The sequence below is a fragment of the Arvicanthis niloticus genome, chromosome 13 (assembly GCF_011762505.2).
Source record: "Arvicanthis niloticus isolate mArvNil1 chromosome 13, mArvNil1.pat.X, whole genome shotgun sequence".
Classification (NCBI taxonomy): Eukaryota; Metazoa; Chordata; class Mammalia; order Rodentia; family Muridae; genus Arvicanthis; species Arvicanthis niloticus.
Window position 1 is genome coordinate 74340873 of NC_047670.1, and position 14715 is coordinate 74355587.

General features: G+C 44.3%; 1 protein-coding gene across 2 annotated transcripts in view; it reads left to right on the forward strand.

Annotated features, from left to right (window-relative positions):
* Dip2b (disco interacting protein 2 homolog B) overlaps positions 1-14715 on the forward strand; it is a 184259-nt gene that overhangs the window by 69528 nt on the left and 100016 nt on the right. For both annotated transcript variants that reach the window (XM_034517365.2, XM_076912081.1), the window contains exon 2: positions 10779-10850. In XM_034517365.2, coding sequence (XP_034373256.1) covers positions 10779-10850 — 72 coding nt within the window. The remainder of the gene's footprint in view (positions 1-10778; positions 10851-14715) is intronic.

Here is a 14715-nt window from a genome sequence, read left to right on the forward strand (position 1 = left end):
AACAAAACAAGGTGTGATGACACATTCTTCATGCAGGACGCAGCAACAGGATGGTCTCTGAGGTGAGACTGGCCAGATCCACATGGAAAGTTCCAGGCTAGACAGAGCTACACAGTGGGATCCTGTGGGTTTTTGTTTGTTGGTTGGTTGGTTGGTTTTTTTTTGGGTTTTTTAAAGTTAAATGAGAAAAAGAAAATACTATGTCAATTTTATAGTAATTTTTTGTTTCTTTGTGTTTGTTTTGAAACTGAATCTCATTGTATATCTCTGGCTGGCCCAAGAACTTCCTATGTAGACCAGGCTGGTCTCTGAGATCTGCTGGTCTTTCGCCTGAGTGCAGAGATTAAAAGTACCACCATGACAAACAACACAGTCATGCAGTAATTTTGATAGCTTTGAGATTTTCAAGCATGTAGCTATAAAATCTAAGAAGAGACTTAGCATTTGATTATGCCAGCGTTTATTCTAGAAGGATGACCTGTCAGCATCACCGTTGTTCCGTGGGATGCTTAGACTGTGACATTCACATCTCCATGTCAGCAGTCTTGAAAGCGCATTTACATTATCCACACGAGTGGACAAGCATGTCAGCAGGCGCTTTGGTTGCTCTGTGTGAGTCTCAGTATTTTCTTTCTAGTCCTTGGCTTGGTTGTGATCAGTGCCTTGAATGAAGTACAGGAAATACCATCAGAACTGCAAAGTTACTCCTTAGATTGATGTCTCTGCGAAGTCAGGATTAAGGTGTGAGTGTGTTCTCTCAAATAAAACCAGGAACACAGTAGATGTCTGTGGTTATTAGCGTTTTGAACATCTGTCTTTAGGTGGCAGACACAGCAATTACGGAAACAGGCAGTGCTCTCTAGCACAGTCGTTTTCACCCTATGGGTCTTGGCCCTTTGGGTGGGGTGTCAAATGGCCCTTTCATGGGGGCTACAAATCAGATATCCTGTATGTCATATATTTACATTATAATTTATAACATTAAAAATAATAACAGTTATGAAGTAGCAATGAAATAATTTTTTTCTTCTTTTCCTTTTTTTTTTTTTTTCAAGACAGAATTTCTCTGGTAGCCCTGGCTGTCCTGAAACTTATTCTGTAGACCAGACTGGCCTTGATCTCACAGAGATGTACCTGCCTCTGCCTCCTGAGTGTTGAGATGAAGGTGTGCGCCACCACAACCTGGCTCTCAACAAAATAATTTTATGGTTGGGGGTCAACTAAGCATAAGGAACCGTATGAAAGGTCACAGCATTAGGAAGTCTGAGAACCACTGTTCTAGCAGATAATCCAAAACTGTACTTGTTCAACAGTGGTAGATAAGTATCTAAATTACAGGTTATTGTTGTGATCCCAAGGCAGCTTAGTTATGTTTCCTTTTCTTTCTTTCATATATTTTTTTTACATATTGGAATTGGCTCTTAGGATATAAAGATCCAGACACAGTTGAATTGCTTTTTCATGGGTAGGAACTGGGCAGGCAATGTCCTCCACACTGACTGTCTTCAGTGACATGTTGCCACTCATTTTCGAGTTCCCTGTAAGAAGTACAGTAACCGAAAATCATGTAGATTTCCAGTAGCATGTTCAGCCCGACAGTGCTGCCTTTTCTGTGGTCAGGGTTGGCTTTGATCCTGATTCTGTGTCTCCGACTCCCAAGTGTGGACGGTACAGTCATCATGCCCTATTAGGTGCATTTCTTGAGTTAACTTCCTTTGCCATTAGAGTAGCGTGTACATTGTGTGCTAGGAATACACATGGTCCTTTGCATGTATGTGTGGATTCTGTTAACACGTTCTGCAGTTAAGAAAATTGTGCAGCAGACACCCACACAGGTAGCATGGCATGTATGTCTACCACACTCATATGTTCTCACATATACATGTACACACACTCATGTGTTCTCACATACACATGCACACACAATTCAAGATAAAACAAAATCCCTACTTCTCATTCTGTTCCTCTTAGCGGAGTTGTCAGTTTAGACTCAGAGGCCATCATCCTGAAGCCAGCTCTCTTACAGTAGTGGGTCCATGCGCCAGTCACAGGGATCCTCCTGCTAGTCTCTATACCTGCTCTTTTATTGCCTCTCTCAGGGGAGAATGACCATTACAGTCCTGACAAACACAGAAAATACTATATACAGTAGGCTGCAAAGACTGTTGCTTCTCAGAGGTGATTGGCCCAAGGCTGCCAGCTCCCTCACAACATTTGCACACTCACAGATCAATAGCATACACCACCAACCCAGCCTAGGTTGGGAGGCCCGTGAGCTAACCATTGGACCATGTGGCTCATTGGGATGACCCTGCTTCAGTATCTTAAAGTTCTTTCTCATCCAGTGTGTAACTACAACATTACTATAAACTTAGTGTGTCCCCACTTAGTAATGCTTGGCTTAGAAGGATCTTAGTATTTGCTACATTAGTGAGCATCTCAGCTCTTGTTTCATGGTGATTTCTAGTTATCATATGTGTTGGTCCTCCATCTTTAGAAAAAACACATAGGGACTCTGTTCTACAGACACCTCATTCCATCCTCTGGAGACACACTGAGGACTGGAACTCACTCATTTTTCCCTTCTGACCATTAGCTTCTGCCCTCACCCACCCTTCCTGTAAATTGTTCCCTGAGCTGCTGGTGAAGAAGCTGTTTTTGATGCTGACTTCACATTTGTGACTACATCTGCCATTATTTTCCTCTCCTTTCCTTCCCATCCTTTCCTGGGTTCCCTGCTCTCTTAGTAACCCCACCACCACCACCACCAAATGTCAGTTTACCCCAGGATTCCTTCTCTGGCCTCCCTCTCTTCTCACACAGAATTCTTTTTGGGTGATATCATTCACACTACCACTCCAGCTGCCACCTCCTACGCAGATGGCTGCTAAAATCTATATATTCCCACTCGCTCTTCCGCTCCTCGTTTGGATATCTTCCTTTGCTTCTGACTTGCTACGTGTTAGCAGTGTCAGACAGTGATTAGGAACAGAAGCTCAAGTGATCTTCCTCATTACCAATGAGGGAGCTGAGGCCAGAATAGAGCCCAGGATCACAGAGCTAGTTTATATCAAAACTAGAATGAAAAACTAAGTCTCCTGATGCCTGAAACCCTAAATTACAGATCCCCTGCCAGATACCGAAATATGCTTCCTGGGCCCCGACAAGCTTTCCCACCGAGACTGCCGCTTACCTCAGCGCTGTGCTGGCAGTGCTCTATTCAGTGGTGTCTTCCTCTCTCTACCTTGTCTTTACAGAGTGCGAACTGACTGCCAGCAGCAGCCGTTTATTCTGGACTCCCAGAGGACGTGCTTGCTGTTGGTCATCTCATTTCCTGTAGCCTGTTGATGAACCATGCATTCATTACTCAATGTGGCTTTGTAGTTGGTCTAGATGTTAGTTCTTCCTGTTTTAAAAAAAGTGTCCCACCCTGGGTGTACACCTTTAATTCTCACATTCAGGAGGCAGAGGTAGGCTGGTGTCTCTGAGTTCAAGGCCACCCTGGCTTGCAGAGTGAGTTTCAGGATAGCAAAGGCCACACAGAGAAACCCTATCCTGAAAAAACCAAAAACGATTCCCAGTGGATAAATAATAAGGGCAGACACCCGTGCTATACTGCTGTGTGCACCACTCATTGCTGGAAATGGCTTCCCAACCTCCTGAGGAAATTAAAGATGATAGTCTGAGGAACACGGTAGTCATAGGTGAAGTGGCCTTTTCTCCTGACACCCTGAAATTGGATAATATCCATAATGAGGTGCATTTAATTCTCTGTTCTGTGTCTGGTGGCACTATTTACATTCACACATGTATGTGTGTGACAGCCCCATTTATGTTCACATGTGTACATGAATGATGGTGTCATTTACATTCACATGTATGTGCATGATAGGACCATTTACATTCACATATGGTGACTAATCTTCCCTCACTTTGGATGTAGGTTTATATCTCTTCTGTAAGAGGCCAGTGTTCCACTCTTGTAGCCTGCCAGCATTCGGAGCTGCTGATTTTGTTGGCCTTGGTGGTCAGAATCCTGCACCTTCTAGAAACACTGGATACCCTCTTTCCTTTTCCAATGTTATTGCTCTAAACTTTTTTACTTGTTATCTTAGGGGATGGGTGTGCCAACAGCATCATGTGGAGGTTGGAGTCACTGTCAGGAGTCAGTTCTCTCTTGCCTCAGGATGGCAGGGATGGAGCTCAGGTTGGCAGGTGGTATATGAGGCACTTTTACCTGCTGAGCTACCTCACCAACCCCTCTTCTTTAAAAAAAAAAAGAAAGAAAAAGGAAGGAAGGAAGGAAGGAAGGAAGGAAGGAAGGAAGGAAGGAAGGACGGACCAGACTATGGCGGTGGAGATATGCTCCTCAGCTGTAGAACAGGTTTCTGGAAAGATCCAAGCAGCCCAGAATTTCCTAAACGAACCTGTTAAATATAAAGGTATATTAGGACTCTTGCTGGGGTGTGTCCACTAAAACTAATTGAGTGTATACTAAGTGTCCAGACTTTGATTCTCTTCAAGTCTCACCAGAAGCCGTCCAGGGAAGGGGTTTTACTCTGCATGGGCTCACTCAGTGGTGTTCAGTGACCTACTGTAGTAGCATGTGAATGGATGAATGGTCTGCTTCTCTGTGAAGCCTGCACTTTCTCCACTGCCCAGATCTGTGGGAAACTCACCATTTCCTGACTCCTCCTGCTTCTTTTATATACTCAGCCATTAGGTGAGCACAGTTCTCCATAGGCAGCTTTTCTAAGTGGACAGAGGAACATACCGTTTGCATTAGTGAGATTAATTTAGCTCGTTGCATGATGATGTAGCCACACTTAAGAGCTCAGCTTCTCAGTATCTTTTGTTGCCTTTTATTTGTTGGAACTTGTATGATGCCATTAGTAAAATACAGTTGGTAAGAATCATATATTTGACCTAGAAAGGTGAGCCATTATAGCCACAACAGTCCTATGATTAGAGTTCTGGGAGAATACAGTCTGGGTTTACCTCTAGTTCTTAACACAAAGATGTCTAGTCACTCTTCTAAATGAGGTGAGAGGACATCTATGAGAACGGAAAGTAGAAAATCTTAATTTCTTCCAAAAATTGTTTTGCAAAACCAACAAGGTTTACTTAAAAAAAATTATTACCATTTGAAGACTTTTAGAGCTGATCTGAAAAATATTAGATAAATGAAGATTCTCAACTTCCAACTTTGTCATTTTAAGATAGCCTCACTGCGACTCAGGCTGGCTGGGAGTTTACTAGGATTGTATTGGTTTAACAGAACTTGAATGCTTAACTATGTAAACTTCGCTGTTCCATCGCAATATTGATTTCATCTACGTGCAGAAATAAACACTAAGGAATGTTAGAAATAAATCAGGATTTTTGAAGTTTAAGAAAACCTTGTGTGTATATGTGGGCACATGTGTGGTAGTCAGAGGACGACTTTGTGGCGTTGTTGGCCTTTACATGGGTTCCTGGGCTCTGCTGTCTTAGACTCTGCAGCAATGCCTGTGCCTGCTAAGCCTCTGTGCAGGCCCAGAACAGTGTATTTAATTAGAATTATCTTAGGTATCTACGATTAACATATACCAAGAAAGAACAGGAAAAGACTGTTGGTTTGGGGGGTGAACCATGTTTTGTGTACTCAGGCCTCTCTTGGGAAGGAGGATGTTTGAAGATGTGTGTCTGCTGTTTGTCCATTTTCATTTCAGGGTTCATGAGAGGGCCGTGTAGGTGAAGGTGATTGCCACCATACTCGATGACCTAAGTTCAATTCTTGGGATTCACAGCACAGAGGGAGAGACCTGACTCCTGGGTTGTCCCAGTCTATGTGCATGCTGTGGTGCGCATGCTTCCCTTTAAGCATTCACACTAAATACATGTACAAAAGATGTTTCATTTGAAGGAACACATAAAACTTAGTAAGATAGATTTTTCTTAGGTATTACTTAGCTTTTCATACTTTTTCTGGTTAGCTTCCAGATTGGCCCCATTGGCCTTCTCAGTGGTCTTCCCACGCACCCACCCACCCCCACGCCCCATGTACATTCATTCTTAGTTGGTACAACTCATATTGTACTATCTATCTTTAGCTGTACTAAAACCTACTGCTTTCCGGAATTAAAATTTCCATATAAAGTATTGAATGAGTGGGTAACAGGCATCAAATTTGAAGATAAATTTTATAATTTTCTTTTTTAGACTTGGCAGTAAGTGGGCACGAAACTCACACAGGGTCTTTTGCCCCAACTGATGAACTTGTGGCAGCTGCCATCTTTGCTATCACCTCTAGCAATTTTTTATTTTTATTTTTAAAAACTGGTTAGCCGGGCAGTGGGGGCTCACGCCTTTAATCTCAGCACTTGGGAGGCAGAGACAGGCGGATTTCTGAGTTTGAGGCCAGCCTGGTCTACAGAGTGAGTTCCAGGACAGCCAGGGCTACACAGAGAAACCCTGTCTTGAAAAAACAAACAAACAAACAAACAAACCAACCAACCAACCAACCAAAAAAACCAAGAAAACAAAACAAAACAAAACAAAACAAAACCTGGTTGTAGTTCTGACAGTTAGCATTCTCACTTAAAAAAATGAAAAGGGCTAAAGGGCTAAACTGTCCCGTGTATCTTAGAGGTAGGGTGTGGGGAGTTGCTAATACCTTTTAAAAAGCTGTGCATTTCGATGAAGAAAACCATAACATTGTTCATTTCATGTTGCCTGTGTTATGAATGATTCTGTTTCTCGTGGTGTGTGTTCTGGAAGTCAATGACAAATAGTTAGGAATGAAGAACAGGAAGGAGATAAACGTGTGGAGAGCAGGGCAGCAAGTGTGTGTCTGTGGGGGAGCAGACATGGAGGCTGGGCCAGCCTTGTCCTTCCACAGCAGCTCCCAGGTCCCACTCAGGCTTAGGAAGGTGGTGACTTTGCTGCTTATTTAACATGGGTTTTTGCCAGATCAGATGAACTGTTAACAGGATGTTCTAAACTCTAGAATGATGGCTGTGCTCTAGAGAGACATGTAATGAGGAGGGCATTAAATCAGTGACTTTCGAGGTGATCGTGGCCTCTAAATGGGCAGTATCTATCTGAGGGTTCCATGTGAAGGTGCTGCTGGAGGAGGCCTCCTCTTTGGCTGGGTCCAAGAGCAGCCCAGGCCTCCATGTCCTGATTCCTGGAGACCAAGCATGCACTTTTAGATCTCTGCCTTCAGACGTGCTGCTCTCTTCCAGGTCTTCATGCTTTGTGTCTGCCTGTCCTGACAGCTGTCCAGACCCACATAGTAGCAACTTCAGCGGCGTCTGCTTTACCTTGCTGAGGCAGGATTTTAAAGGTGACTAGACAGATTCAAGCTATCTGGGTCGGTCTTAGCCTACACCTGGCTGATTGTTGGTTTTTATCAGGTGTACTTCCTTCTGTAACCAGCTGCTGCAGACCTTTGGACAGGTGTGCTCTGTTAAGCTGACTTGTGGGTGGATAACACGTTGTCTTACTGGTAGGGAAAAGCCAATCTCTGTATTTGTTTAGGTCTCAAAAAACTAGATGCCGGAGAAATGGCTCAGTGAGTAAAGGTGCTTGTTGCCAAGCCTGATGGCCTGATCCCTGGGACCCAGGGAGAGAACTGACTTCACAAAGTTGTTTTCTCTCCTCAACTCCTAGCCAGTGCACGCGTGCACACGGAGGGGAAGGGAAGGGCAGAAAGAGGATTTAAAATATAATAAATCTTAAAAAAAAAAAAAAAAAAAAGATCAAGGCCTGGGGTTGTAGGTCAACTGTAGAGTGCTTGTGCCTAGCATGCATAGAGCCCTTCGCTGGTTTCCAGGAAAGCAAGTCCCAGCAAAAGCAAGAGGAAACAAAAAGACAGTGAGAACCAAAGGTGGGATCAAGTGTGAACAGCATTGTTTAGTGCAAGAGTGGGATCAAGTGTGAACAGCATTGTTTAGTACAGCAAGATCTGCTTACCTCATGGGGATGAGACTGACTCCAGAGTTCTGAATCCTGGTGGGCATGACACAGCCGAGGAATGAGGATTCCCAGGCATTGGGTAGAGCTGAGGGCTGATCTGTTTGTGTGGTCTGCACTGGCTCCGAGGTTCCAAGCTCTACCTCTGTTCCTTCCTCTCCAGTTCATGCCTCTGCTTTTCTTCTCCCTTCTGTTGTTGTTTGAGACAAGGTCTCCTGACCAGGCTGGCCTCGAACTCAGATCTTCCTGCTTCTTCTTCTCTAGTGCGAGGATAAAGGCATGAGCCACCATGCATGGTACTGTTTTGGCCATTTAAGCATGGCCTTTAAGGTCTGCTGTCAAATTTCAGTAAACTCTAGGTTCTTGTCCTGAGGCCTTTCAGCTCCTGCTGAAGTAAAGACTTCTTTTTCTTCCATTCCAGTTTTCTACCCAAGTGCACATGTCTCTTTGATTTAATGCTCCCTCACCATTTTACTCATTTATTGAATCTCTCATTCAACAAGTGTGTATTGTACTGGCTGTGGGCGGGCCACTGAGTTGACAAGACAATCCCTGCTCCCAAGTGCACAGTCTAGTGGGGAGCCAGAGCTAAACAGATCATTAAAATACCAGTGGTGTGCTAAGTGCTACCACAGAAGTGTGACGGGGTTGGGGAGAAGAGTCTTAGGAGGAACTAGGGACAGAAGGCAAGCCTGGGAGGTACCTGTTGCAGGACTTTCCAGTCAGAGAGGACAGGCACCGGAAGTGAGGGCACCAGAGCCTCACTTCCTCACTGCCACTCTGGGTCTTCTGGGGCTTCTTAGTCTCTTTGCTCAGCTATGAATCTCACCCAGCTAACTGGCATGGCAGAATCAGACCTCTTGACCTCTTTCAAAACTTGAGACACTCAGTGGTGGATAGATGTCCCAGCTGCCGAATCCAACAGTTAGTCTGAAGATAGTTACTGACAATGAGTGAGTGGTGGAGACTGATCGATGAAGAAAGCCGTTAAAGAGAGGCCCTTCCCTTTATCAGATGTTGCCCTAGACAGCAGGAATGGTTGCTGTGATTGTCCCACCTATACTGCAGAGAGTGGGAGAGCAGAGGGCTCTATGAGAAGGGTGGCCCAGAGTGGCTAGTTCACAGGGAGAACAGCCTTCTGTTTGCTGTGAGGGTCCTTGGTACTTGTATACTCTCTGTTCGTTCATTGTGTGTTTGAGCTTACCTGAATTATTGAATTAGCTAGAGTCTTATGATTCTAGGTCTGTATGGTCACCTGTTGATGGGACATCTCTGTGTGTCCCATAGACCCACATTAAATTCAGCTCTCATGTCACCTTTGTCCCATCAGAAACATTCCTCAGCTTCTTCACTGTCCATGGCAGCGGCCCCATTTGTGTAGTTGCTCGAGTATGAACAGTCAGAGAGAGGATCTTACTCAGGCCTGCCTGTCCCTCTGTTCAGTCCTCAGTTTCTTCAATTCATTTCATTTGCTTCTTTTCATACTTTGTAGCAAGGTTGGGACATCTGGTCTTTCTGATTTTGTCCTTCTGTCTGTCTTTAGTAAGCCACCTGTCCCCATACCCCCTATCCGTCTGGTCTGGTATGCTGAAGCTAGCTAGCAACACCAGACATGCATCACCCTGGATGTCAGCTTTCTGTCACCATATTCTCTCTTGACCATTGGTGTATATAAACCCTTAATGTTAAACATGTGCCAGGTATGGCAGTGCATGTCTATCTTCTGAGCACTCAGGAGGCTGAGGCAGGAGGATTGTGAATCTAAGGCTTACTCGTGTTATATAGCAAACCTCTGTCTCAAAAGCTAAAAACAAACAGAAGTCAGAGAGATTGTTCTGTGCTTGGGTGTGCTTGCTATGCAACGTGGAGACTGGAATTCAGACCCTGGTGCCCTTGATCCTGTAAATGACCATGACTCTGTGCCTTTGGGATTCAACAGATTCCTGGCTTCTGTGTGCGCATCGGCGTGCGCCCACACACATAAATAATAAGTAAATAAACAAACAATTAATTCTTTAAAAAATGCTGGGAAGTTGTATGTTTAAATTATCTTTTATGCTATTTAAGACTTTTTCTGTTTTCATGCACTGAATTATATGCAAAACTTTGTTTTAAATGAAGTGTTCTCTGATTTTAAAAAATTATTTATTATTTTTAGAAAACTGCTTTCATGCTATGTGCATTCCAGTACCCATATCCCTTGCCACACCTTGAAAGGACTTACATTCCCTTGAGTTCCTTTGGAGCCTGTGCAGCTCCTCCCTCTCCCAGGCAGTGCTCTCTCTACCTACCCTCCACCTTTCCGTGGTCCTGGCCATTGCTGTATCAGTGCAGCACACACATGTGTGCGTGTTTGTTTGTGCTCTTTGCTTATTAACCTTGCAGAAAAGAACAGCCATGTCTGTGAGTAATACAAGCTACTGAATCAAGGAGAGCAGATGTGGGAATTCCAGCCCTAGGTTGCCACCCAAGTGTTAGCAGAAGGGCCTTGTAAAGTCCTCTTTCAAATATCAGGTGCCTGTGTGTCATTCCATTTTGGAGTATCTTAAATACCAAGAAAGTGAGGGTGCTGAGGGATGCCAGGAGTCTCTAGCGAACTGCTGTGCAAGGCTGATGTGGGGACAAGCCTGCAATTTTCCACAAGTTGTCTCCAAGCCTGCGGGAAGTCACACTTTACAAAGTCCTGTCGAAGAACATACATTTAAAAAAAAAAATCACTCTATATGTGGTACTTTTCTAACTCTATAATTAATTTTCTTTTTACAGCAGAACCACAGGATAAAAATAAATGCATAACTCATTTCTGTTTCTTGCTGTTTTAGGGGACATCACACAGAAAGGATATGAAAAGAAAAGGTCCAAACTTCTGTCTCCTTACAGTCCACAGACTCAAGGTAAGAGAGAAGTGCTTTCTGTGTGTTCAGCTAGAGAGAAGCTGTCTTAATAGATCTCTGTCATCTGTTTGTTCACCCCCACCATCTCATACCAGTAGGAAGATAAGCCAAGGCAAGAGCAGGGGAAGATTCTCAGTTGAGCATCTGCTGTGCACGAAGCACTGTAAAGACACCTGAGGTCATCTCACCATTTGCACAGATCTAGGGTGGTCGTGTGTGAAAGACTGGGAGGACTCGGTGACAGAATGTTCCAGGTTGTAGAGAACTGCATTTCATTATGCCAGAGAGTCAGTACATATAAAGATGTGTGCCTACAGGCAACGTGAGCATCTGCAGATTTAGGTAGTGTTAGGAACAGGGAAAGCAAGGCAGGGAGAGAAGACAGATGTTCATTGCAGGGTGTGTAGTGCTGGGGGATAGGAGATGGGGGCAGGACCCACACACACTTGGGAGCCAGTTTACATTCAGTTACCACTTCTGCAAAGACACTGGCAAGTTTATTACATGTCTGGAAGTCCAGAGTCCCCTTTGTGCTTAACTCCAATTGCGCTTCCTTGCCTCCAAGGTATCAGATGTCTGTTTGTCTGTCTGTCTATCTGTCTGTCTATCTGTTGATCTATCTATTGATCCATCTATCGATCTATCACCCATTTGTCCATCCATCTCTATCATCCATCCATTTTTATGGTCCATCCATTCATCCATCTCTATCATCCATCTCTTGGCATATTTACTTGGCAAGCCATCATGCTAGCACAGTGTCAGATGTATATATAATATTTTTGACACAAATTTTTTATTTTTTTATTTTGTTTGTTAGTGTTTTGCATGCATGAATGTATGTGCACCACCATGTATGACTGATGCTCACAGAGGTCAGAAGTGGGTGTCTTTATTTCCTGGGATACAAACCCTTGTGAGCCACCATGTGGGTGCTGGAAGTTAAACCCAGGTCTTGTGTAAGAGGACAAGGTCAGCGTGAACTCCCCAGCCCCAAGAGTCGTGCTTATCTCCACCTCTACCCACCTCTGCTGGGACTAGAAGCCTGTGCCATACCAACTGCAGGGGTGTAATCTCCATCTCTCTCCAGCATTTCTCTTGATAGCTAGGTGCTGCTTTAATCATACTTACTAACAAACAGCTTTGAAATAATTTATTTTTATTTTACGTGCATTGGTGTTTTGCCTGCATGTATGTTTGTGTGAGGGTGTCAGATCTTGGAGTTACAGACACCTATGAGCTGCCATCAGGGTACTAGAAATTGAATCCAGGTCCTTTGAAAGAGGAGTCAGTGCTCTTAACCTCTGAGCCATCTCTCTCACCTCCAGCAGTTTTTACTTTTAATTTTCCTTTGCAATCAAAATCTGGTTTTTTTTATAAAGCTAATTGCTTTTATTATTCAGTTATAAATACCATGAAGTTTTTGTGTCTTCCATGCTTATCAGACTAGATGTTGCACAGGATTACAGTCTATGAATATTTGTTGAATGAATAATAGAATAAATATTTCCTGCGTTGTCTCACAGTGTCTGCAAGGAACTGGTTATAGGAATCCTTGTAGTCACCAAAATGCAAATGCTCAACTTTCTCACAGAAAGTGGCCCATTCTGTTTATATTTGACTGTAATCTACACACACTTTGCCACACACCTTAGGTCATCTCTCAATTGCATCTGTGCTGTTCTGTGACTGAGTGCTACATAAGCTGATGCTGTACTGTGTTGCTTAGAGATATAGCAGGGAGGAAAAGCCTGCACATGCTCAGAACAGGTAGCCTCTTCTCCCAGATATCTGCAGTCAATCTTAGTTGAATCTATGGATGTGGAATATACAGGCACAGAGGCCCAATGATACCTTCCCACAAACACTAGTGGGATTTAAAATAACTTACAAATGGATGAATGCAGAAATCACTTGAGAGAGGAGAGGTAGAAATAGGTCATTGGCAGCCTGTGGAAATCCAGCTTTTGCTCTGTGGGTCTGATGGAAGGTGGGAGTATTGTTCTGATGCGTTTAGTTACAAACCTGGCCTATAATGCTGACAGCCCTGAAATACAATGAAAAGGAAGGCTGGGGTGGCTCAGTGGATAAAGTGCTGGCTGTGTGTTCATGTGGACAGGAGTGTCGACTCCAGTGTCCACACGGATCCCAGTGCTCAGGAGGCAGAGGTGGGATTCTTCACAAGATCCAGTGTATGAATTTACACTGAGAAATCCATACTGTCAGCACATCTTGCCCATGCGCAGACTATATGGGAGCCAAGTCACAGCTGATTGCTTGGCATGACTGAGACGAGGGTGCTTATTTGCAGTAGACCAAGAGTGTGTGTACATCTCTCAGTAGAATTGCCCTTGAATATGACCCCATGACGAAACTAGAAGCTCTTCCATTATATCTCCATTAGCTTCCTGCCGAAAGGAATTTCCTACATCTGTGCCCACCCATATTTACTCCTTCCTGTTGTTTATACCTGGCAGGTAGGACTGTGGTCAGATGTGGAAATATGGCACCAGGGATAGGGCACTGTGAATGGTGCATCCTGAGTCCACATGTGAGGGACACAGTGTCTGTGGAAATTGTAGAGGAGGGGTTGGAGAGATAGATGGCTCAGCAGTTAAATGGCTGCTCTTCCAGAGGACCCAGGTCCATTTCTCAGTGCCCACATGGTGTCTCACAGTGGTCTGTAACTCTAGTACTAGCAGATGCAGCACCTTCTTCTGGTCTCTCTGGGTACTGAATGAGCAAGCTGCACCCACATACAAGGAGGCCAGACGCTTCTACACATAAACATTAATTTAAAGAAAAGGGAAAAAATGAGAAGTAGTAATCCTGATGAAAAGTGGCCTGCTTTTTCTTACTCCCTTGTGCAGCAGTTCTGAACACTTGGTAATACAGTGCTGCTCCTGCTCAGACGTCTGCTGTGCTTCCCCTGCCTGTCTGTCTCCTGCAGGCACTTTCCCTCACAGCTAGGTTCTTTCCTAGCAGCCCCCTTGCCCCACCCTGTGCTCCATAACCATCTTCCATCCTCTCACTCAGCTGTTCAAACCCCCATTTATGCTCAGCCCACAGCAGCACCTGAAGTCAGCGTCACTGAGTTCAGCAGTGCTCTGCAGCTTCCCACACTCCTCAGCCATGGTGGTGGTGGTGGTGGTGGTGGTGGTGGTGTTGAGACAGGGTTTCTCTGTAGCCCTGGCTGTCCTGGAACTCACTCTGTAAAATAGGCTGTCCTCAAACTCAGAGATCTGTCTGCCTCTGCCTCCCAAGTGCTGGGACTAAAAGCCTGCTTTCAGTCAATCCTGAACTCTTCTCATTGACACAGGCTAGAATCACCTTGGGAAGAGGGTCTCAAGGAGGCAGGATTGTCGAGACCAGGTTGGCCCCTGGGCATCTCTTTTGAGGATTTTTTTTTAAAAATTAATTTCTTGCCAGGCATGGTGCTGCACAGCCTTAAACTCAGCACTCACAAAGCAGAGGCAGGTGGATCTCCATGAGTTTGAGGCCAGTTTGGTCTACATAATGAAGTCCAGGACAGCCAGGGCTCTGTTAGACAGAGAAACCATGTCTCAAAAAACAAACAAACAAAAAAAACCAGAAGTTAATTTATTGTTGTTCCTCATAAATACTTTTGCTGGCTCATCCTCTTGCATTAAATAATTTTTATTTTAAAGACAAAAATCTCTCTATGTAGCTCTGACTGTCTTGGAACTAGATATGTAGACCAGGCTGGCCTTAAATGCATGTGATGCCTCTGCCTCCCAAGTGCTGGAATTAAAGTTGTACACTACCAGACCTGGCAAATCTTGAGATTCTTACGTCTACGCCCCAACCCATCTTATCCTTTCTCTGTCTGTGGGTTGTAGGTACA